Source organism: Myxocyprinus asiaticus, chromosome 46 (assembly GCF_019703515.2).
Source record: "Myxocyprinus asiaticus isolate MX2 ecotype Aquarium Trade chromosome 46, UBuf_Myxa_2, whole genome shotgun sequence".
Taxonomy (NCBI): Eukaryota; Metazoa; Chordata; class Actinopteri; order Cypriniformes; family Catostomidae; genus Myxocyprinus; species Myxocyprinus asiaticus.
Genome location: NC_059389.1, coordinates 2969965 through 2996280, shown reverse-complemented (window position 1 = coordinate 2996280; position 26316 = coordinate 2969965). Strand labels below are relative to the sequence as shown.

General features: G+C 37.0%; 1 protein-coding gene across 1 annotated transcript in view; it reads left to right on the top strand.

Moving 5' to 3' along the window:
• The window catches only part of kcnq1.2 (potassium voltage-gated channel, KQT-like subfamily, member 1.2), a 180299-nt gene that overhangs the window by 31250 nt on the left and 122733 nt on the right, over nt 1-26316 (top strand). Inside the window, exons 11-14 of the mRNA XM_051689309.1 lie at nt 6003-6021; nt 7521-7571; nt 7867-7975; nt 10924-10992. Of these exons, the coding sequence (XP_051545269.1) occupies nt 6003-6021; nt 7521-7571; nt 7867-7975; nt 10924-10992 (248 nt within the window). The remainder of the gene's footprint in view (nt 1-6002; nt 6022-7520; nt 7572-7866; nt 7976-10923; nt 10993-26316) is intronic.

Sequence of the window (26316 nt, the reverse complement as noted above, 5' to 3'; positions counted from 1 at the left end):
AATATGTAGTAATAATGATTCGTAAAACCGTTCTTATATAAACTGTCGACAATTTAGTCATTTTTGTGTAAACCGATTGTGCAAATCCTTAATTTTTTTGTCGAATCGCTTACAAAATTTACTAGTATATAATAATAATTATTCGTAAACCGTTCTTATATAAACTGTCGACAATTTAGTCATTTTTGTGTAACTGTTTGTGCAAATCCTTAATTTTTTTGTTGAATAATTACAAAATTTACTAGTATGTAGTAATAATTATTCGTAAAACCTTTCTTATGTAAACTGTCAACAATTTAGTACTTTTTGTGTAAACCGTTTGCGCAAATCCTTATTTTTTTTTGAATAATTACAAACTGTACTAGTATGTAGTAATAATTATTTGTAAAACCGTTCTTATGTAAAGTGTCGACAATTTAGTAATTTTTGTGTAAACCGATTGTGCAAATCCTTAATTGTTTTGTCGAATTGCTTACAAAATTTACTAGTATGTAGTAATAATTATTTGTAAAACCTTTCTTATGTAAACTGTTGACAATTTAGTCAATTTTGTGTAAACCGTTTGCGCAAATCCTTATTTTTTTTGTTGAATCGCTAACAAAATTTACTAGTATGTAGTAATAATATTTTTAAACCGTTCTTATATAAACTGTCGACATTTTAGTAATTTTTGTGTAACCATTTGTGCAAATCCTTTTTTTTTATATATATATATATATATATATATAATTACAAAATGTTCTAGTATGTAGTAAAAAATTCTTTGTAAAACCATTCTTATATAAACTGTTCAAAGTTTGTGAATCGTTTAGAGAAATTACTAGTATGTAGCAATTATATATAAAGCCATTCATGCATAAATTGACAATTTGGTCATTTTTGTATAAATCGTTTAAATCCTCACATTTTTGAGTGAATCATTTACAAAATTATTTGCATGCAGTAATTGTTTATAAAACCATTCTTGAGTAAATTGCGGACAATTTAGTCATTTGTGTGTAGATTGTTCAGATCCTTATATTTTTGTGTGATAACTGTTCGTAAAACCATTCTTACATAAAATGTAGACAATTTGGTTATTGTAACAAAAGCATTTAAAAAATCATGAGAAAAGCAGCCTGATCGCATGAAAATTACGTGACAATCTGATCACACTCAAACAAGCATGTAAATGTAGTTGATTATGTAACGCAAACATTAAAATTAGTCATGCGCTATAGTAAAGGTGTTTAGATGTCATAAGATAGCATTTTGTGAGGAACAGTGTGAAAAATAAGTATTTATGAACTGATAATCTGCAGTTTTACTCATGATTTGTGTAAAAGTGAATAAAAGTCGTTGTTGTTGTAGCGCCTCTAGTGTTCATTTCACCAGGAAACCACCGCAATAACCATAATGAGCCACGTAAAAATATTTTAACAAAAATGTAGGTAAAGTAACGTGATTCAATGAGACCAGATTGGAAAAACTATGTTTTTTAGTCATATTAATGTATTTTGTTTTTAATTAGGAAACACTACTAGTGTCTTTGATGCCAAAATGCTACAACATCCCATATTAATTGATGTTAAGTAGGTAGCTAACCAATGAAATCTAACTTTTGCTAGTCTGCTTAGTTCGCAACCTGGCTAGCTGCGATTCCAGTTTACATGCTATCAGCAACTTCTCTGATTGGTGGAACTCTTCGGGATTTTGGGAGATGTAGTACATGACATGTAGTAAATTTTTAAACAACAAACAATTTTAAGTGCTGTTTTTTAATGGGGCGGATGCTATCAAAGGGTTCATTTTCAGTGAATAATGACAAAACTTTAATACTTTTATGGTGCTTTTTGTCCTTTTTGGAGCTTGACAGAATATGTCCCCATTCACTCTTAAGAGCAACCACAAAATGTCTCCTTTTGTGTTCCATCGAAGAAAGAGAGTCAGACTTATTTATTACGACGTTACCAATTATTAAAGGGATAGTTCAAACAAAAATGAAAACTCTCTCATCATTTACTCACCCTCTTGCCATCCCAGATGTGTATGACTTTCTTTCTTCTGCAGAACACAAATTAAAGTTTTTAGAAGAATATCTCAGCTCTGTTAGTCCATACAATGCAAGTGAATGGTGACCAAAGCTCTGAAGCTCCAAAAAGCACATAAAAGCAGCATAGAAGTAATCCATATGACTGCAGTGGTTTAATCCATGTCTTCAGAAGCGATATGATAAGTGTGGGTGAAAAACAGATCAGTATTTAAGTCCTTTTTGACTATCACTCTCCAATTTCACTTTCACATTCTTCTTCTTTTGGTTTTGGCGATTCACATTCATCATGCATATCACCACCAGCTGGGCAGGGAGGAGAATTTATGGTCAAATCTGACTTAATTATTGATCTGTTTCTCACCTACACCTATCATATCGCTTCTGAAGACATGGATTAAACCACTGGAGTCTTATGGATTACTTTTATGCTGCTTTCATGTGCTTTTTGGAGCTTCAAAGATTTGGTCACCATTCACTTGCATTGTACGGACCTACAGAGCTGAGATATTCTTCTAAAAATCTTCATTTGTGTTCTGCAGAAGAGAGAAAGTCACACATCTGGGATGGCATGAGGGTGAGTAAATGATGAGAGCATTTTCATTTTTGGGTGAACTGCCCCTTTAATATAAAGTAGCATAGATGTGGTTTGAAAGAGTTAACTTTTTCTTTTTTAGAAAATCGTTTGTCCAAGAAACGTTAAGCAATAGGTTCTTTGCTGGAGCATCCAATGAAATTCATCAACCACAAAAATTATACCAAAGACACTCTTGCCATTTTTTTTAACTCCATTCTTTACCCAGCCTTAAACTGAGCGGAAGCGTTACGCTGAGTGATAAAGAAAAAGAAGTAAAACAGAAAAAGGATAAAAAGATGAAAAGCAGACGTTTTGGCGTGACCCAGTTTTTCCATATTGAATAGATGTCATTTTCCGCATGTGAGTGGAACACATCCTGTGCTCAAATGATCCCCTGCTAAACCAGTCTGCCTCGCTCAACTGTTAATAAGTCTGTTTTTATTGGTTTTCCGGTCAAATGGCTTCATCTTAAAAGCAGACACATTAACACAGACAGACCCCAGCAGAGACAGCAGTTATTGGAAAGAAAAAAAGTCACGCGTCTCTTCTGAAGCTTAATTACAACTGGAGAGGCAAGAGATAATGAAATCGCAGCACATGTCTGCAGGCCTTTGAACTCTGGAAAAAGAAAAAAATCATGATGTGCTGTTTGGCTTATCAAAGTCTTTACCCAGTTAGATGCTCTTTAAGATATCTGGGAATTTTTTCGGAAGTATTTTTCCATTCATTTTCTCCATTTGCATTTCAGAAAATTCTTCATTAAAGGGTTAAACAGGTTTGAGATGAACTACAATATGACGACATTTGATTTTAAAGTCACTGACCCAGTTCGCAACACATTTTATTTCCTATATGTGATGTATTTCCGAGTGAAACAGGATATTAAACAAAATAATTTTAAAAAATCTCAGGAAAATGTTATCCATCGGGAATTGTTTGGATTGTGAAAAGTGCATGTTGTTTTGGAGGCGGAGCAAGTCATTACATTTTGAGAAAAAAACAAAAACAAATGTTTTTTTTTTTCTTCCCCTTTTTCAACCAATTTGGAATGCCCAATTCCCAGTGCGCTTTTTAAGTCCTCTTGGTGGCGTAGTGATTCGCCTCAATCCGGGTGGCGGAGGATGAATCCCAGTTGCCTCCGCGTCTGAGACCGTCAACCCGCGCATCTTATCACGTGGCTTGTTGAGCACGTTGCCACGGAGACATAGCGCGTGTGGAGGCTTCATGCCACCCACCGCGGCAACCAGGCTCATCTCACCACGCGCCCCACCGAGAATGAACCACATTATAGCGACCACGAGGAGGTTACCCCAGGTGACTTTACCCTCCCTAGCAACCGGGCCAATTTGGTTGCTTAGTAGACCTGGCTGGAGTCACTCAGCACACCCTGGATTCGAACTAGCGAACTCCAGGTGTGGAAGCCAGCGTCTTTTACCACTGAGCTACCCAGGCCCCTACAACAAATGGCACGGTCACGTTTATCTTCACACGATGAAATTCTGCGGCAAAATACAGTCATCTCAATAGGAATCCACGTGATCGTGAATTTCACGCAATGGACTTCCGGTGGAGAGAAAATTTCGCGTTGAGTTCAAGTTTGGTGAGCTTCGACAGGCGATTTCACTGCATTGCTTTGTTTGGCAGTGACTTCTGTGTGGGCGGTGCTTCGTACACTGAATATTTACAATGGACAGGGACATACAGTAACTATAGCAGCGAGTTTCTTAGAGTTCCTAACCTAACCCATTAAACAGAGGTGGCTTGACAGTTCGTTTTTTGCTGGTTTACGTGCTCAATATCCGACCACACCCTCATTTAGAAAATGTAGAACTGTGCATATGCACAGTTTTATTGTCTGAAGGATTTGGCGACTACATTGGCCAAGTAATGAACTAAACAAAAAATTTATATACAGTTATTAATATGTTAGATTTATCCTAGGTAGGTCACTAACTACGTAGTTAGCTAAAGTTACCTAATGCTAGCCTCTGCCAGCCTGCAAAACTCACAACAGCCCTTCTAATCGCGATTTCCCTTTTCCATGATAACAGCAACGCTGATTGGTGGATTTTGCTTGAGGATTGTGGGTAGAGTAGTAATTGGTGAACAATTGCATGTTATCTTCAGGGAGAGTAAATGTCTTGGCTGAGTTTGAATGGTTATGTTTCATTCCCCTTACACAGGCATCACAAAACTATTCCGATCATCAGGTGAGGACTTTGTCTCCATGATGCCATGATCTTGTTTGCCTGGACATATTTTCTTCTTCCGCCTTTGATGCATGTTGTGTTTGTATGGCACTATGTCACTTGCTTGCAGCCTAAAGACTGTGGACGATTATTTTATTTTAAGAAAAAGAGAAAGCTGGGGTCTTTTCTCAGGAGGAAAATCTGAGAAGTAGATGCATAATTATGTAAACGTCTCCATTTGCTACCCATTTAATATCATTGGTGTCATCAAGAGATCTTATTTGTATTATATTGATATTGATAATATTCTGCTGTACTGTCCTGCCATTTGTTTGTGTTTTTGCAATGTAGCATGATCTTCAGGTGTGTCTCAATACACTCCTGGTTTTAATAGTAAGTACACAAAATCGCACTAAAATGTTTGCTGCCTTCAAGTGCACCTGGGAAACTCCTACGTCCGAGTTATGCATTCTAACAACATGTCACGCAAGTCAGGAAACAAAATACAGATAAAGCCAAATAAATAACAATTAGTCAGAAAATAACAGTTGAAGTCAGACGTTTACATACACTTAGGTTGAAGTCATTAAAACTCATTTTTGAACCACTCCACAGATTTCATATTAGCAAACTATAGTTTTGGCAAGTCGTTTAGGACATCTACTTTGTGCATGACACGAGTAATTTTTCCAACAATTGTTTACAGACAGATTGTTTCACACACAATTCCAGTGGGTCAGAAGTTTACATACACTAAGTTAACTGTGCCTTTAAGCAGCTTGGAAAATTCAAGAAAATGATGTCAAGCCTTTAGACAATTAGCCAATTAGCTTCTGATAGGAGGTATACTGAATTGGAGGTGTACCTGTGGATGTGTTTTAAGGCCTACCTTCAAACTCAGTGCCTCTTTGCTTGACATCATGGGAAAATCAAAAGAAATCAGCCAAGACCTCAGAAAAAAATTTGTGGACCTCCACAATTCTGGTTCATCCTTGGGAGCAATTTCCAAACACCTGAAGGTACCACGTTCATCTGTACAAACAATAGTACACAAGTATAAACACCATGGGACCACGCAGCCATCATACCACTCAGGAAGGAGACGCATTCTGTCTCCTAGGGATGAACGTATTTTGGTGCGAAAAGTGCAAATCAATCCCAGAACAACAGCAAAGGACCTTGTGAAGATGCTGGAGGAAGCAGGTAGACAAGTATCTATATCCACAGTAAAACGAGTCCTTTATCGACATAACCTGAAAGGTTGCTCAGCAAGGAAGAAGCCAATGCTCCAAAACCGCCATAAAAAAGCCAGACTATAGTTTGCAAGTGCACATGGGGACAAAGATCTTACTTTTTGAAGAAAAGTCCTCTGGTCTGATGAAACAAAAATTGAACTTTTTGGCCTTAATGACCATCGATATGTTTGGAGGAAAAAGGGTGAGGCTTGCAAGCCGAAGAACACCATCCCAACCGTGAAGCATGGGGGTGGCAGCATCATGTTGTAGGGGTGCTTTGCTGCAGGAGGGACTGGTGCACAAATAATTCCAGCAGCTTCTTGTGAGAAGCTTGTGGAAGGATACCCAAAATGTTTGACCCAAGTTAAACAATTTAAAGGCAATGCTGCCAAATACTAACAAAGTGTATGTAAACTTCTGACCCACTGGGAATGTGATGAAAGAAATAAAAGCTGAAATAAATCATTCTCTCTACTATTATTCTGACATTTCACATTCTTAAAATAAAGTGGTGATCATAACTGACCAAAGACAGGGAATTGTTTCTATGATTAAATGTCAGGAATTGTGAAAAACTGAGTTTAAATGTATTTTGCTAAGGTGTATGTAAACTTCTGACTTCAACTTTAACTACGAAAAAAAATATTTGTTTTTGTTGTACTGGTGATTAAATATAAGTAAAAATACACCTGCATCACTTATAAAAGACCTATATGGTTTATTAATGCATGATATCTAACAAATTAATACATTTTCTTAAAATAAACTGTGTATGGTGAGTCATTACCATATACATTAGTTGACTGTCATATATAACAAATAAATGTTATTGAAATAAAGCATGTTATTGCAAAATCATTGCTTGCCATCATATTTCATGATATACCCCTTTTAAACATCACAACTCGGCAACAGGGGTGTCATCTAGAATTCTGAGTTACACACTTGTTAATGTGATTTCACTTGGTTATTGATGCTCGGAACTCATGATTACAATATTTTCAACTCCACTCGAAGGCCAAATTCTCTCCTCAGAAATTCCCAGAATGCACAGTTAAAAAAATTGTTTAAATCAACTGTGACTTTATTTACTTAGTAAAAATATTGCTATGTTTTCTTTAGTCTCTTACGTCACCAGAAATAGAGAAGCAGCCCAAATTATCTAGCAAGCTAGCTAGCTAACATGATTCTGAATGTTTGTAAGCTAGCTAACAATAGTCAGTTAAAATGTTGCTAGGATATGTAACGAAATGATAAAAACATATTTCACAACACCACTGTGTAACAAATGGAATGGGATGCAGATGCCTTGAGTCCCATTTATAAATGTTGAAATGTTGAATTATCTCGTACCACAGATAATCAGTTCATCAGTATGCCACTGTTAGATGTTCATGAATTTGTGTTCACAGTATACCGATTATTGTCATAGAGAACTAGAGAGTGCAATGAGACACACTAAACATTTGCTTTTATCTGCATGTCAACAGACCGCCAGCGCTCGTGGTCGGCTTTCACGCTCAGCTGTCCTTCCTCTCCAGGTATACTTGCTTTCTTTTTCTCGCTGCCATTTTGCTAACGCTCTCTGTTTCCTCTATTTTTTCTTGCCTTTTCTCCAACAATCCACAATGCTTACATTTTCTGAATTGTTTCTTGAATGTGTGTAATTTTTGTATTCTAGCTTTGTAATTTCTACATTCTAATTTTGAATAATTAGGAAGAGAAAGTTCACTTCCCCGTTCCACATTATCTTGCATGAAATCTTTCATGTGTGGCTTTTATTTCCAAAATTGCTCGTTATTTACTTGAAAGTGATACAATATTTTTTTTGGACAGTTAAGAAAAAGTTGGACGGTCCATACATCTCACGGAACAACAGTCTTGTTGACGAACTCGACTTCACTGGAGAAGACATCCCCTTACCTGTACTTACAGATGCTTCACAGTGAGTTACTCTTGTTTTCCGTCTGTCCGTCCATCCATCCATCCGTCCATCCGTCCATTCATCCTTCCATCCACCATCCATCCATCCATCCATCCGTCCTTCAATCCTTCCATCCATCCATCCATCCATCCATCCATCCATCCATCCATCCGTCCTTCAATCCTTCCGTCCATCCATCCTTCCATCCATCCATCCATCCATCCATCCGTCCTTCAATCCTTCCATCCATCCATCCATCCATCCGTCCATCCATCCATCCGTCCATCCATCCATCCATCCATCTGTCCATCCATCCTTCCCTCCATCCATCTGTCCATCCGTCCATCCATCCATCCATCCATCCATCCATCCATCCATCCATCCTTCCATCCGTCCGTCCATCCATCCGTCTGTCTGTCCATCTGTCCATCCATCCTTCCCTCCGTCCGTCCATCCATCTGTCCATCCGTCCATCCATCCATCCATCCATCCATCTGTCCATCCATCCTTCCATCCGTCCGTCCATCCATCCGTCTGTCTGTCCATCTGTCCATCCATCCGTCCTTCCATCCATCCATCTGTCCGTTCATCCATTCATCCATCCATCCGTCCTTCAATCCTTCCATCCATCCATCCATCCATCCATCCATCCATCCGTCCATCCATCCTGTCTGTTTGTCCGTCCATCCATCCATCCATCCATCCATCTATCAAATGTGTTTTTGGGTGTTTTCACATTTGGTTTGATAAGGTTCTAGTGGCAGCTGTTTACCACTGTAGCTAGGTAACAACTCAAAAAGAAGCCAAACCTGCTTTTTTCCCACTTCTTTATGGTTTTGTCACCGTACTCCTGTATATTTTATTATTTGTTTTTGAACTACTGCACATTTGCGCTATATGCCTCATTTACCTCCTAACTATGGTATTTTTTTGCATAATTTGCCTCCCAACTGTGGTGTGTTTGCATTATTTGCCTCCGAGCTGCGGTACATTTGCATTATTTACCTCCACACTATGGTACATTTGTGATATTTGCCGCCGAACTGTGTTATTTTTGCATCATTTGCCTCCCAACTGCAGTGGGTTTTGTGTTATTTGCCTCCGAACTACTGTATATTTGCATTATTTGCCTCCAAACTACTGTATATTTGCATTATTTTCCCCCAAACTGCGGTACATTTGCGTTAATTGCACCGAACTGTGGTACATTCGTGTTATTTGCTCCCAAACTGCGGTGCGTTTGCATATTTGCCCTCGAACCGCGGTACGTTTGCATTATTTGCCTCCGAACTATGGTACATTTGCGTTATTTGCCCCCGAACTGTGGTACATTTGCGTTATTTGTCCCCGAACTGCAGTACATTTGCATTATTTGCCCCAGAACTGCAGTACATTTGCATTATTTGCCCCAGAACTGCAGTACATTTGCATTATTTGCCCCAGAACTGCAGTACATTTGCATTATTTGCCCCAGAACTGCAGTACATTTGCGTTATTTACCCCCGAACTGTGGTACATTTGTGTTATTTGCCCCCGAACTGTGATACATTTGCATTATTTGCCTCCGAACTGTGATACATTTGTGTTATTTTCCCCTGAACTGCGGTACATTTGCGTTATTTGCCTCTGAACTGAGGTATTTTTTGTTGTTTGCCCCCAAACTGCGGTACATTTGTGTTATTTGTCCCCGAACTGTTATGTATGTGTTGTGTTATTTGCCTCCGAATTACTGTATATTCGCGTTATTTGCCCCCGAACTGCAGTACATTTGCATTATTTGCCTCCAAACTACTGTATATTCGTGTTATTTTCCCCCAAACTGCAGTACATTTGCTTTAATTGCCCCCGAACTGCGGTACATTTGAGTTATTTGCCTCTGAACTGAGGTATTTTTTGTTATTTGCCCCCGAACTGCAGTACATTTGCATTATTTGCCTCCAAACTACTGTATATTCGTGTTATTTTCCCCCAAACTGCAGTACATTTGCTTTAATTGCCCCCGAACTGCGGTACATTTGAGTTATTTGCCTCTGAACTGAGGTATTTTTTGTTGTTTGCCCCCAGACTGCGGTACATTTGCGTTAATTGCCCCCGAACTGCGGTACATTTGAGTTATTTGCCCACGAACTGCGATACATTGCATTATTTGCTCCCAAACTGAGGTACGTTTGCATTATTTGCCTCAGAACTGGTTATAAACGCAAGTAGCATACGTCAAACTATATGTCATCAGTTGCGGATAACATCCATAAAATAGGCCTGATTGCTGTCATACGAATTGTAAACTGCTCATACCCCCATTTTCAAGCAGACTTGGCTGCAGTTTATCAGTGTGCACCCATTTTCGGAAAACAGCTTTCACACCAACTAAACGAACTGAACACTAAGATCAAAACAACGCTCCAGAAGTCCTCTTAAATGTTCAAGTGTGACAGTGGCTTTACATCCTGTGATAATGAGTCTATAGGGTGCTACTAATGCAGGACGAGTCGCTGAAGTGCTGTTCTAACCCGTCCATTCAGTCAAAGTGAACAGTCTCTCACTATAGAACCAATTAGCACTCCCCAAGTGTCGAAACACATGCTAACCTGCTCCTGAATGCTAACTTGATACTCTTGACTCTTCTGAGAGTGTAGCTGGTTTGGTCTTCCATGTAATGTCACTTTGCTTACGATCAGGAACATTGGTTTTTGGACATAATATACTGGATGAAAATAGTTTAATTCAGAAGCTATGTTTTTTGTTATGTGGGCAAAATTAAAATTATGATTGGGATGTTTTCAACTGGACATGTCTAGCACAGTAAACAGTCTATAACGTGTGTGTTTACAAGTACGCAAGTACACAGGCATCTGAACATCTTGCACCTTTTCCATCTGTCATTTCATTCTCATCTCTCTCTAAAACATCTCAAGATGTTTCTTTTCCTCAGTTGTGAGATGAAGGAACGTGCTCTTTCTCTCTTTCAGTCTGTTGAAAAGCCCATTTGTGGCAAAGGAGGAAGATTCGGTCTCCACTCAGCACCTGAATTCAACCAGGTACCATTTCTGTCTGTTTCCTGTCACACAGAATTTTAATTTCAGTTATGGCACTAAAACCGAGCCAACAATAGTCTTTGGAGTTTAGTTGTTTTGTTGTTTATCTGTTATTATCTAGCTTTTCTGTCTATTGTCCTCTTCTATCACCCTCTAATATGCAGCATCATCCAGACGCACTCAAAGATGCTAATGTACTCTTTAGTTAGTTTGATCTTTGACCCCAGATGTTAGCGCAATGCTTCATGTTCATCAGAGGTCAGGGGTCAGTCTGAGAATCTGCTCTCTGCTACAGTTAATGATTTCATATCAGCACAGTCTCACAAAATCTCCATTTCACCATCTTCACAGACTCAAGATGCCATGTGGACCTCTTTAAGATACTCAGACATTGATTTCAGACAAGCATTTGTTTATTTAATTCCACTAATTTTCCAAAAATCTGAATGTGAATTCATTCAAGAAAATATTTTACTCCAAACACTCGTATTCATTGTGTAGTGAAACTCCTACAAAAGCACTTTGAGAATGTGAAGGATTTCATATTGAATTTACCGTCTGTTTTAATACTCGATCATGAATTAATTTGACACTACCATTTTTGGTAGCTAAACTTGAGACTTTTAGCAAGTGTCCATCTAAGTTTCAATTACTTTAGTTCAGTGGATCTTTTCAATTATTCCACTACTTTTATTCTGATCTGTTACGAAACAATTCACAAAAGCATATTGTTCTTTGATAGAAAGTTATGTGGGAACATGCATAGTGTTGACACAAAACAACTCTTGTCTGAGATGCAAATAATGAGAGTATGTCAATGAGAAAAAAGTAATTGCTCCTGAAATAATTCATGATTCATCTGCCTGGATATTTAGATCATAGACAGCTGAAGTCAGATAGACAGATAAATAGACAGACAGACAGACAGACAGATAGATAGATAGATAGACAGATGACAGACAGACAGATAGATAGATAGATAGATAGATAGAATGACAGACAGACAGACAGACAGACAGGCAGGTAGATAGATAGATAGATAGATAGATAGATAGATAGATAGATAGATAGATAGACAGATAGATAGATAGATAGATAGATAGAATGACAGACAGACAGACAGACAGATAGAATGACAGACAGACAGACAGACAGACAGACAGACAGATAGATAGATAGATAGATAGATAGATAGATAGATAGATAGAATGACAGACAGACAGACTGATAGATAGATAGATAGATAGATAGATAGATAGATAGATAGATAGAATGACAGACAGACAGACAGACAGATAGAATGACAGACAGACAGACAGACAGATAGATAGATAGATAGATAGATAGATAGATAGATAGATAGATAGATAGAATGACAGACAGACAGACAGACAGACAGACAGGCAGGTAGATAGATAGATAGATAGATAGATAGATAGATAGATAGATAGAATGACAGACAGACAGACAGACAGACTGATAGATAGATAGATAGATAGATAGATAGATAGATAGATAGATAGATAGAATGACAGACAGACAGACAGACAGACAGACAGACAGATAGATAGATAGATAGATAGATAGATAGATAGATAGATAGACAGACAGACAGACAGACAGACAGACAGATAGATAGATAGATAGATAGATAAGACAGACAGACAGACAGACAGATAGATAGATAGATAGAATGACAGACAGATAGATAGATAGATAGATAGATAGATAGATAGATAGAATGACAGACAGACAGACAGACAGACAGACAGACAGATAGAATGACAGACAGACAGACAGACAGACAGATAGATAGATAGATAGATAGATAGATAGATAGATAGATAGATAGATAGAATGACAGACAGACAGACAGACAGACAGATAGATACATAGATAGATAGACATAAATAATTCATGATTCATCTGCCTGGATATTTAGATCATAGACAGCTGAAGTCAGATAGACAGATAAATAGACAGACAGACTGATAGATAGATAGATAGATAGATAGATAGAATGACAGACAGACAGACAGACAGACAGACAGACAGATAGACAGATAGATAGATAGATAGATAGACAGACAGACAGACAGATAGATAGATAGATAGACAGACAGACAGACCACAAACCAGCACTGTATGTTGTGTCGTGTCGGTAACAGCTGCCAATCTGTCTGTTTTCTTTTTCCATTTTTTCCATCTCCAGTACGGTGTGCTCTACGCCACAACAAATCTTTCAGGAATTGAAAAAAAGATGGAAAAGAAAAATAAACACAGGATATTGCTATTTTCACAGTGTTTCTCTATGGAGGGAATGAGATGCCATGCTCTCCATCTTTTGTTTTGAAGAGAGGTCACATTGAACGACATACCAATGTGTTTATTTTGATTGAGCTTGACCCCTGACCCCCATAATTACCATCAACCCCTTATTATTGAACATTAAAATATTTGGGTTTTGATTAAGTTGTTATTTTACGTCAAATAAGTTTACCCTTCGTCTACACGTTATGCAACGATAGTGTAATTTTCTGTTTAACTTTAAGTTGTGTTTGACATTTGTTTTGATAATGGATTGCTACATTAAATGGGTTTCTTTGTACGTAATGCTGCGAAATTGGTCTAATGTGGCAGTAATTGCAGGTTAATTGGAGGGAATGAATAAAGAAATGTAAATATTAGAAAAAACACTGAGATGCAATTACTGTTATCTTAAATTTGCCTTATGTTTACTAAGCAATCCTGAAACTTTCTCTCTTTCTCTCTCTATCCTTACTTGCTCCCAGAGCCGTAGCTAAGGAATTCTGGGCCCCCTGAAAGAGTATTTATCTGAGCCCACACCACCCATATCCTGTACCCCATGAAGAGTGCTCTGTATGCTATCTTCCGACATATACAGTGGCAAGAAAAAGTATGTGAACCCTTTGGTTAGATGGTTTTCTGAATTAATTGGTCATAAAATGTGATGTTATGTTAATCAAAGTCACAAGTATAGACAAGCACATTGTGCTAACAACACACAAACAATTATAATCTTTCATGTCTTTATTGAACACATCCCATAAAACATTCACAGTGCTGTGGAAAAAGTAAGTGAACCCCTTGGCTAATGATGTCAACAAAAGCTAATTAGAGTCAGGAGTTGGTAAACCTGGAATCTAATTAATGACATGAGATTGGAGGTGTGGGTTAGAGCTACTTTGAATTATAAAAAGCACTCATTTTGAGTTTGCTATTCACAAGGAGCATCTGCTGACATGGACTATAACTCACAAAAAAGAGATCTCAGAAGACCTACGATCAAGAATTGCTGCTTTGCATAAAGCTGGAAAGGGCTACAAAGTTATCTCATAGAGCTTAGATATTCATCTGTCCACAGTTAGACAAATTGTCTATACATGGAGATGATTTAGTACTATAGGTACTCTCACTAGAAGTGGCTGTCTAGCCAAGATGACTCAAAGGACACACCGCAGAATGCTCAATGATGGTGAAAAAGAACCCTAGAGTGACAGATAAAGACTTGAAGGATCATTGGAACTGGTTAACATCTCTGAAGTAAGCCGCTGCTTTCCAATAAAAACATTGCTGTGTGCCTGAAGTTTCCCACCTTGACACTCCACAACGCTACTGGGAAAATGTTTTATGAACTGATGAAAATAAGGTTGAATTGTTTGGGGAAAACACACAGCACTACATATGGTGTACAAAAGGGCACTGCAAACCAATATGAAAACATCATCCCAACGGTGAAGTATAGTGGAGGAGCATCATTGTTTAGGGCTGTTTTGTTGCTTCGGGGCCTGGACCACTTGCCATCATGGAGGGAAAAAATAATTCCTACAGGATAATGTCAGGGTGGCTGTGTGCCAGCTGAAGCTCAGTAGAAGTTGGGTGATACAGCAGCACAATGACCCTAAACATCAAAGTAAATCCACTACAGAATGGCTTTAAAAAAAGAAAATCCACCTTTTGGGGTGTCCCAGTCAGAGCCCAGACCTTAACCCAATAGAGATGCTGTGGAATGACCTCAAGAGTGCCGTTCACACCAGATATCCTAAGAATATGTCTGAGCTTAAGCAGTTCTGTAAGGAAGAATGGTCCAAAATTTCTTCTAAACGTTGTGCAGGTCTGATCCGAAACTACTGGTAACACTTGGTTGAGGTTATTGCTCAAGGAGGATCGACAAGCTATTAAATCCAAGGGTTCACTTACTTTTTTCACAGCACTGTGTATTTTTAATGGGATATGTTTAATAAAGACATGAAAGATTATTATTTTGTGTATGTTGTTAGATTAAGCACACTGTGTTTGTCTATACTTGTGAATTTGATGAAGATGAGATCACATTTTATTTAATATTAGCTCAGAAAATCCACCGTCATTTTGGCACTTTTGACGTACTGTTTTCATCAGTTATTATCTTCAATAGTTTGTAAAACCATTCTTACATAAATTGTCGACTTTACTTTAGTACGACTGTATGTAAATATAGCTTTACGAACAATTTACACGGAGATTCGACACACTAATTTTCATTTCTGTACCGATTAGAACAACTCGTATGTGAATTAGGACACAGAAATCCAGATAAATAATGAAATCAATTCATAAGATTACTCAGTAGCCAAACACTCCACACAAGGATGCCCAAGCATGTCTGTCATTTATAATCCTAACTCATGACTGACGGTAAGACGGGCAGGAATGTGGGTTTTAGTGCCTTTTTTAATAAACAACCTTCAATAAGTCTCTGTTTTTGGGTTTCACTTTCAAACTACCACAGAACTAAAAGTCCTCGTCTCTTTTCAAAGGTTTTTCTCTCCTTTCGTTCTCTCTAACGCACCTGTACAAATACCAGCCTCTGGCTTTAGATTCCAGGCGTTCGTTTTTAATGAAAACACCTGAGCACTGTGTTTATCTGCACTGGCGGCTCTGAGTTCAGGTGGTCTGGTGTGGATGCTCTGATGTGGGTTTGTTTGGTCGGGGATGGGAGTTCATTTAGAGAAAAAGAGAAAGTCAGTGTGACATGAGTGTTGAGGAAATTGGATTAAGATTATGTGACTTCGGCTTCAAAAACACAAATTCACAGACAGGCCCGAATACACACACATGCCCTCTTTGTTTCTATTTAGCGAACTTCTATTCTTTCATTTGATAAATTGAAATAAAACTAAAGTGCAACAAAATCTAATTCTTTGTATTTTTATAATGGATTTTCACAGTTTAATATTGAAAGTCTGGGACACGACTAAAGCAGTCAAATATATGCATAAAAGGCATTTGAAATGTAACAGATAAATGATGAAAACCTTCATATAACAAAAAGAAAAAAAGTTGAAATCTGCTAGTTTTTTTACTAAAAGTGCCTGAAGTTGAAGAAGCGGCTTTATACCTTACAGTTTTGCTACAAGCTCCAAATTGCCATGGACAAACTACACAATTAACAACTACACTAGTGTTGATGAAATCGGATTATGAATATGTGACTTCAGCATAAATATAGACCAATTCACAGACAGACACAAATACGGTATACACACATGCTTTCTTTGTTTCTGTGTTATTCTGTATCTGCTTCCATTAACACACACACACACACACACCACACACACACACACACACACACACACACACACACATGTTGGTGCAGCTATCATTATGAGGACTCTCCATAGACACAATGATTTATATATTTTTAGTACACTGTCTTGTATCTTTGTCTTTTTGTCCAATTTTCAAACACTTTTTTGCTTCAAATCAAAGTTTGTAATGTTGTGATTCACCTCGGAGCTGGTTGGTTTGGTTCATGGCTTGCAACTCTTTTATTAAGACTTTTATAAAATCCCTATGGAAAAAAAAAACGAATGGGAAAAATACTTCAAGAAACAAGATGGCTGAAAAAGTGGGCGGGCACCGTTGTGCTCCTTTGAAGTTTACCCTGCTAAAGTTTACTAATCCGTAACACACCCGGAAATGTGAAAAGTGTCAATTAATTTGTCTAGTTGGTCTCTATTTATCAACTCTAAATAAAATTATAGAGACTAGATTTAGAGAACTAGTTTTAAACGAGTTTTCACCTTTTAGTTTTATTCTTTTTAGTACACTCAAACAAGTTAAAACCTTCAATTTTCTTAGTTTTAAATTACTTCTGGTTCATTCCTCAAGTCGATGCATTGTGTGCATACAATATCTCATGCAGTGTGCTCTGCTTGTTTACAGCACATTTTGGCATTTGTACTGTAGTAGGTCATCCTGGTATTCCATGCATACTGAAAATGTGCACACTGTTGAAATAGTAAGAGTAGTATGCTACTTCAATCATCTTAGTGTCTTGTAACACAGCCAGACCGAAACACCAGCTTTTATCTGCTCATGTTTGGCCCTGATAATAAGATCTGGGCTTCCAAAACATCTCAACACACTCTGCTCAGAGGCTGAACATCTTGTTTATGTGGCATTTTGAGCCTGCAAGATGTTTTCTGCGCTTCAGAGGCTCCATATTTATTACAGATGTGGCGGTAATGTCGTTTCCGAGCAGAGTTTACGGTTGTGTTCAGGGGAATTAATGCTTCATTACACTAAGTGTTTGCAGTCGGTTGCTGAACTCGACTGAGATGACATCTGATTCCTTATAAGGAACTTAAAAAGACAGAAAAAGAATAATCCGATTATCAATGATGTACTGAAGGATTTTTGTTGGTGCTCGTGTGTGCAAGTGAGATGCCTTTAGGAAGAGGGAGAGACTGATAGAAAAATATGAAATTGGGAAGTCTGATTAATTTTAGGCAATTTAAACCATTGTTTTATTGTATGTGGAAAAATTAGCTTCAAACCTTGTGACCCACATTTGGTTTTCAATCATTGAAAAGTTCCATTTTTGTTTCATTAGACCAGAGGACACTTCTCCAAAAAGTAAGGTCTTTGTCCCCATGTGCACTTGCAAACTATAGTCTGGCTTTTTTATGGTGGTTTTGGATCATTGGCTTCTTCCTTGCTGAGCAGCCTTTCAGGTTATGTCAATATAGGACTCGTTTTACTGTGGATATAGATACTTGTCTATCTGTTTCCTTCAGCATCTTCACAAGGTCCTTTGCTGTTGTTCTGGGATTGATTTGCACTTTTTGCACCAAACTATATACATCTCTAGGAGACAGAATGCTTCTTCTTCCTGAGCAGTATGATGGCTGCGTGGTCCCATGGCATTTATACTTATAACCTTCAGGTGTTTGGAAATTGCTTCCAAAGATGAACCAGACTTGTGGAGGTCCACAATTTTTTTTCTGAGGTCTTAGCTGATTTCTTTTTATTTTCCATGATGTCAAGCAAAGAGGCACTGAGTTTGAAGGTAGGCCTTAAAATACATCCACAGGTACACCTCCAATTCAGTACACCTCCTATCAGAAGCTAACTGGCTAATTGTCTAAAGGCTTGACATCATTTTCTTGAATTTTCCAAGCTGCTTAAAGGCACAGTTAACTTAGTGTATGTAAACTTCTGACCCACTGGAATTGTGATATAGTCAATTAAAAGTTAAACAATCTGCAATGTAGCGAAATCCTTATCTGGAGGTGAGAAACTGACCAAAAACACACAAACACCAAAATAAAAGCTCAGTTTAAATGGACAAATGTATTCTTGCTTCAATAGTACACCTGTTGGGCACATAAAATGTCCTGGAAAATTGTGCCTTGAAAAGAGCTGGAACCCTGTTTTAGCAATAGACCTACCTATCTCTGTGTACAAATAAAATAATGACACTGCCACCTTTCTATGGTTATTTTTTTGACCTGAAGTTTTGCTAAAAAATCATTGCCGAAAATTGTCATTTTGACCCCCCTGAACAAATGAATAGATTACTTTGTAAATATTGATCCATTGCAGTTAATACTTTGGCTTCCATCATCATTTATGTATTTCTTTCACCAGGAAAAAAGTATTAACAAAATAAATAATATCAGCTTGTGGAAGTTTCTGAAATTTGGATGATTTGAAATTGAGAGCCCCATATCTCTGGGATTTAACCATATAGAGCTTATCAAATGAAGGTACAAAAATAAATGTTTGTTATGAACTAGAACCTAAAAGGATATTAAGATATCTTTAATACTTCTGGAGTTATAGGCACTCCAACTTTGGAAAAACAACACAAAAAAGTGTTTTTTTCCCCCCTCATATTTGGACACACACAACTGGCATATAATGCAACAAGGGGAACTGAAGTCAACTGAGTTTAATAATAGACCTACTTATCTCTGTGTAGAAATAAAATAATACCGCTGACACCTGTCTGAGGTTATTTTTTTGACCTATACTTTTGCTCCAAAATCATAGGCGAAAATTGTCATTTGACCTCCCTTTGCAAAATAATGGATTACTGGTAAATATTGATCCATAGTATTTAATATTTTGTCTTTCATCATCATTATATTTATTTTTCTACAGAAAAGGTATTAACAAATTCAAAAATTTCAGCCGGATTGATTTGACATGGAATTCCCTTTAGTGAATCTGTTTATTCCAATTCGTTTCTATGAATTTTTGCAATTTCTGTTGAACTGTTTAACACATTTTATCATGTTTAAATCTATCCCAGAGATATTTTCCCCAAATGTTTAAGTACACTCGTATCGGTTGCTGAAAGGATATTCAAGTAAACAATATTTAATAAACTAGCAAACAAGCAGTGGGCAAAAAGTAACACTTGGTGAATGACAAATGAAAATAAAAAAAAAACAATTTGGCAGAAATCTACAGAGCTTTCTGTGGATTTCTGCAGACATACTGTAAATTTAATGTGGGCCAGTTCAACACTAAATAGTGTTCTCAGAAATCCCATATGCAAAGTTTCCTTTTTGTAGTAAACGTTTTTTTACATTTACATTTATTCATTTGGAAGACGCTTTTATCCAATACAACATAATGGAACAGAAATGCTTCGAGCAGTCACTGTGGGGTTGTTGGGCTGGAAAGACAAGTAAAGCTGTGTGTCACTGGCGTAGCAGTGGTAAGAGAACCCATGTGATTGAATGATGGGTCCCAGTGATGTTCTGTATATAGAGAAGTGGAGTGGCCCAAGCACTGAGCCCTGGGGTACCCCAGTAAGTAGCTGATGTGACTTGGACACCTCACATCTCCAGGCTACCTTTAAAGACCAACCTGAGAGATAGGAATCGAACCAGCCAAGCACAGTTCCTATGATGCCCAGAGTAGAGAGGGTGGAGAGTAGGATCTGATGGTTGACTGATGGTTCACCATTTTTAAGCCATGTTTTAAATTATGTTTCCGTAGATTGCATCAAATATTGTGTTGTTTATTTTTCTAACATGTTACCTTCCCAGTTTTACATCCAAAGTTCTCTGTGACAGTTGCAATTTACAAACGCAAATTTGCTAATTGTTTCTTTACTGTTGGTCTTCATAGTTGAACTCTGCTTGACTTTGTTGAAACGCCAACCAAGAGAGTTGGACAGACTAATCAAGTAAGTAAAACCACTTGCACTCGATGTTGTTAATCATTTCTGATCTGTAATGGTGCAGATCAAAGCCCGTCCAGTAATTTCATACCACATTTCACACATTGTAGCTTTAAAAAGCATCTTTTTCTGTACAGAATGAGTGCATGATTGCATAACCTTCTCACCAGTCCTCTTAACATCACCTCAGGTGGGGCAATGATGGCTTGGTCTCCATTCCTGCTCGTATACATGGGGTGGCTGCTTTTCAACACCAAGCCAGACTTATTGGAAGAATTATTAGTGGCACTTAGAGGCGAGACCCCTGGGAAACATTTAATGAGGGCTATATGGCTCTGTTTATGAGAGGCACAGATGCTAAAGCAGAATCTGGTTCTAGACTCCGAATAAAACTTCACTGAACTATCCACCGGCCTCCGGATGCAGATTTTATTCAGAATCAATACCTTGGTTTAGTCACAGATAGTAATGTCTGATTTGCAAAGGAATCAATCTTATGAACTTGGCCTGTACCTCTTGAAGCAAGTAATGCATTGCATTTCCTGCGTGCACTCCAGAAAACCAGAACTGGTTCTCTTTCAATTCATGAGTTAGTATTTTAATTGAATTGCAATTCAAAGAAATTCTATACAGTCATTTATTTATATAGCCTATTTATTCCCTGATAGGTAGAATAATTTTTTTATTTTTTATTTTTTTTAGCTTATTAGACATAATATTTCTCTAGTATTAAAGGTGCTGTAAGCTATTTTTTTTCATGGAAATGTATGCAAAAAAATGTCCTTCTCCCTTAAAGATATTAATGAAAGAAGTGTCCTGAGATATCTCACCGAACTCTTTGACAGCTCTAGACTCTGTAAACAAAAATGTGTCCGTGGATCGCGGACATTGACGCTTTTCACCTGTCAATCATTTTGCCCGTTGTCATTTGAAGCAGATCGTTGAGGCTTTGATTCATAATATTTGTCAGTTGAGGGCGCTATTGAGCCTCTGTTGAATTTGACAGCCACAGGAACAAACAATGCTGCTCTTTTGCTCAGTTTTTGTCTCAAAATTATCTTTGGAGGGCGGCTTTTGGAATGAGGGGGCATGGCTAATTCACGTGAAAGATTAAGAACGCTAAAATTGGGGGCCTGGGTTGAATCCAGGGCATACTGAGTGACTCCAGCCAGGTCTCCTAAGCAACCAAATCGGCCTGGTTGCTAGCGAGGGTAGAGTCACATGGGGTAACTTCCTCGTGGTTGCTATAATGTGGTTCTCGCTCTCGGTGGGGCACGTGGTAAGTTGTGCGTGAATGCCGCGGAGAATAGCTTGAAGCCTCCACACGCGCTAGGTCTCCGCGGTAATGCGCTCAACAAGCCACGTGATAAGATGCGCGGATTGACGGTCTCAGACGCATCTCACCCGGATTGAGGCGAGTCACTATGCCACCACGAGGACTTAGAGCGCATTGGGAATTGGGCACTCCAAATTGGGGAGAAAAAGGGAGAGAAAAAAGATCGCTAAAATCGCTTACAGCACCTTTAATATTTTAAAATGACCTTTAATCATCAAAAAAGAAATGGTCAACCGCATTGTTTTCAGATAATGTCATAAAATAATGATATATAAAAATTGGAATCTATTGATTGTGTTGTTGAATTAATTAGAGCTTAGACAAATTTATATTAGTGGTATTTCAAACATTTATTATATTTTATTATGTTTATTATACTTAAAATATCAAGGTGCCATGACTTAAAATCTGCCGTCTTTGTAAGAATTACATATTTAGATTTGATAGTTTTAACAGAATATTCCACCACAAGACGTAAACAATATGTGTGTTAACATGATACCTTTTCTGTGTAAAGTTATAGACAATTTTACAGCTTCTCTGACATGACCACATACCGCTGTAATCCCTAAAATGACATTTAAACAACTTTTGCAGCTTAAATAATGCACAAGTTTTAACAGAAGTGCTTTTATAAAATTATAAGCTTCACATTTTCCATTGACTTCCATTGTAAGGGCCTCACTGTAATCTCGATTTTTTCTTTTTTTAAAGGAGGAACGAGTCAAAGTGTTTTTTGTGGTAATCAACATTATGCCACAAATGCTGTCCATTGAGTTTAACATGTTTTGAACACAAAATATTTCTTTAAGAAGATTTCTCAAATTGTCAATTGCATCCTTTCAAATCAAATCAATTTACATCAAATCAAATGCATTATTAAAAACTGAACTTAACAAGGATTATATGAATTTATTTTGAATTTAATTCCATTTTAAATGTACATGGAATTGGAAATGCATTGGCATTCTTAATTCAATTCTTAATGGTGCACAGCTCCGGTGCACTCAGGAGTCGACATGCCGCTAGACACCTTTGATCACTCCGAAAAACGAGACACAACAAAGACCAGAAGAGCTTGTTTTTATCACACCATTATGAAACTAACAAACAAAGAGCGTAATGCAAACACGCATGGGAATTTAGCTCTGCTGAATTTTTACGTAACTTGTGCTCTTTTATCGTAGACCTTTATCGCATTTCCAGGGATCGCTGCCAATGCTGTAAGAAAAGAAAGAGCAAAGATAAGAGCGGAAAGAACACCAACTTTCTTGAAGATTGTAGAATTTGCTTAGACGATAGAAGCCAATGATTTGCTGTGCGTAAAAAGATAAGGAACCGAGATGTTTGTGCTGAAATGACTTTTTAATTCAGTTTATTATGAATGCTGATTTTATTCTGTCTCTTTAAGGCCTGGGAATGCCAATGTAGACAGTGCTTTGAAAGAAAATTACAGAAAAAACTTTTGATAGATGTTTATGAATTAGTATTGTTTACCATTGTCAGCTACTAAATAAACTAAAGACTTGAAGCCATTAACCATGAGAATATCTTTCTCTCCAAATGAAAAAAAAAGTCAAGTTGTTTGACTCAAAGTCTGTGTGAACTTCAAAGCACACCGGCCAAGTCAAGCACGTTTAATGTTTAAAGTCATTAACAAACGATAAAAACAGCCTGCCGGACCAACCCAAAGATTCTGAGTCATTCTGAGATGAAAATAAACGTTCATGAGGTAATCTGGTCAGCGCTGACATCATTTCCTCCACAAATGGACTTTGTCGGCTTATAAATGACCTTATTAGCTGGCCTGTTAAATCAGGGTTCATCCGGTGAATGACAAGAAAAACAAAAGATCAGAGGGATAATGTTTATTTTCGCTAGCTGCAGTATATAACGCATATACTTTAGAATTTTACCAATGATGCACCTGTCTAATGACCTCTTACAAATGCTCAGTTTGTTTGTGCAAATAAATTACATTTTGAAGTTGGCCCAAAAAAAAAACAACAACAAAAAAAAAGCCAAAACATATTACAAAAATATGTATTCATACTGTATACATACATATATACTTTATTTTATTTTATTTTTCTATGGTTAAAATATATTTGAAATATATTGTAACTATATTTTGTAAACAGTGTAGTTACCATTTATAATAATATAATATTATGATACATTTATTTAATCATTTAGTTACACATCCAACGATTTTTTATTATTATGTTTACATAATGTTATGTTTTATATTTTATTGTAATATTTGACTATATATATATATATATTTTTTTTTTTTTTTCATTTTTTGAATATTATATATTTTTATTCATATATATGGCAGAAACGATTAGATTAATTAGATTAAATTAGATTAGATTAAAGATGATTACAAATACATATCTGTAATTTTGTACATACATACATATATATATAAATTTAACTATTCTGTTTACTTACAATGTAAACTCACAATATGTTTTGAGATATATTTAAGCATGATTTTATTGTGCTTTTTGTGCAGATCATAAACATCAAAAAACATATCAAATATTATTATTATTATTTTATTTTTTTCTAAATGGGATTTATGGAACAATCTCTGCAATATATTTTTATTCAGCTATGCTGCTTACAACATACACTTAAAGTTTGTTTCAAATATATTTTGATCATATTTTTTATTTTATTTTTTGTAAATCTAAGACATCATAAAACATAACTATAAAAATATTTTGTGCCCTATGGGATGTACCGGACACTTTCAGAACAGTTAGCAGATTTGTGTGATTTCTCCATTTGCAGGACTAGAATAACAGCTCTTACACTGCAATTAGCTAAGTGGTCAAATCTAGTCAATTAAGGTTCACAGACCTTGTTCCGCATGTCTAGAGGTTCAACGTTGACCTTTTTAACCCCATAATTGGCCAGCATGTATAGCAGTCTTAGGACCTTGTGTTGCACAACATGTTATGTTCCGTCGGGTCAGCATCAGGGAACAGAGGGGGTTCCTGTGTTGGCCGGGTCAGGTGTGTTTGTGTTAGTTAGCCACTCAGACCACTGATTTTTATGGACTTTTTTCAGGTTAGGCAACATATATATTTTGGGAGATATATTTAGAAAAAAATCAGCCAATGTAGTTTTCAAATTGTACAGAGCCCAACAAATACACACTTACTGTCTCTTTACACATAATAGTTGTCTTCCAGTAGGTTGTGCTGTGGCTTTACTGCATTTATATATGTAAATCAGGACATACTACATACTTGTATTGTTTTTATATGAAGCTAATTATAAATATTACAGACTAACCTGAAATCAAACTCAAATGTTTTATTTTTTATTTATATTTTTTATTTACTTTTATATTTAAAAAAAAAAAAAAAATTATTTACTTAATTTATAAATAATTTTAGCTTTTAAGCATGTTTTCAAAGGGAAGTTCTTTTGGCGGCATTTTTATCCCAAAGTATAGCTAAGTAAATTTACACTTAAACTTTTTATTTATTAAAATAGTTTTATTTTCAAACCCCATTTTTTATACTTCATTTGTCACCAAATTATATACAGTAGATTTGGATGCACACACACACATACAAACACACACACACACATGTTAGTGCAGCTATCATTATGAGGACTCTCCATAGACATAATGATTTATATACTGTACAAACTATAGATTCTATCCCCTAACCCTAACCCTATCCCTAAACCTAACCCTCACAAAAAACATTCTGCATTTTTACATTTTCAAAAAAACATAATTTAATATGCCATTTCCCTTGTGAGGACCACCCAAAAGGTCCTCACAACCAGAAATGTCCTCACAGAACAGGTTGATTCTCAATACTTGGTCCTCATAAGTATAGCAAAATCTGCACACACACACACAAACACACACACACACGCACACACACACACACACACATCCACACACGTACACACAGACACTCTCACATACACACACACACACACTACACACACACTCACAGATACACACACTACTCACACACACACACACAGACACACACACATTACACACACACTCACAGATACACACACTACACACACACTCACACAATCTCACTCACACACACACAAAGAGACACTCACACACACACACACACACACACACACAGACAGACACACAGACACACACACACTACACACACACACTACACACACACTCACACACACACACACACACACACAGACACACTCACACAGACACAGACACACACACACACACACACACACACACGTTTGACTTTCCTTTGACCTCTATTGTTTGATCCTGAGCTAGTGTTATTTTCTATCCCCTAACCCTAAACTAATCCTCACACAAATCTTTTTGCATTTTTTCATTTGTATTAAGACATTATTTAGTATGTTTACTAAGCCATTTTTCAACTTTGCCCTCTGCAAGGTAACAGCTCACACAAATGTGCAATCTTGCTGTCACTGTGTTTTCCAGGGCTGACACTGAGTGTTTGGTAAGTGAACTCTGTGT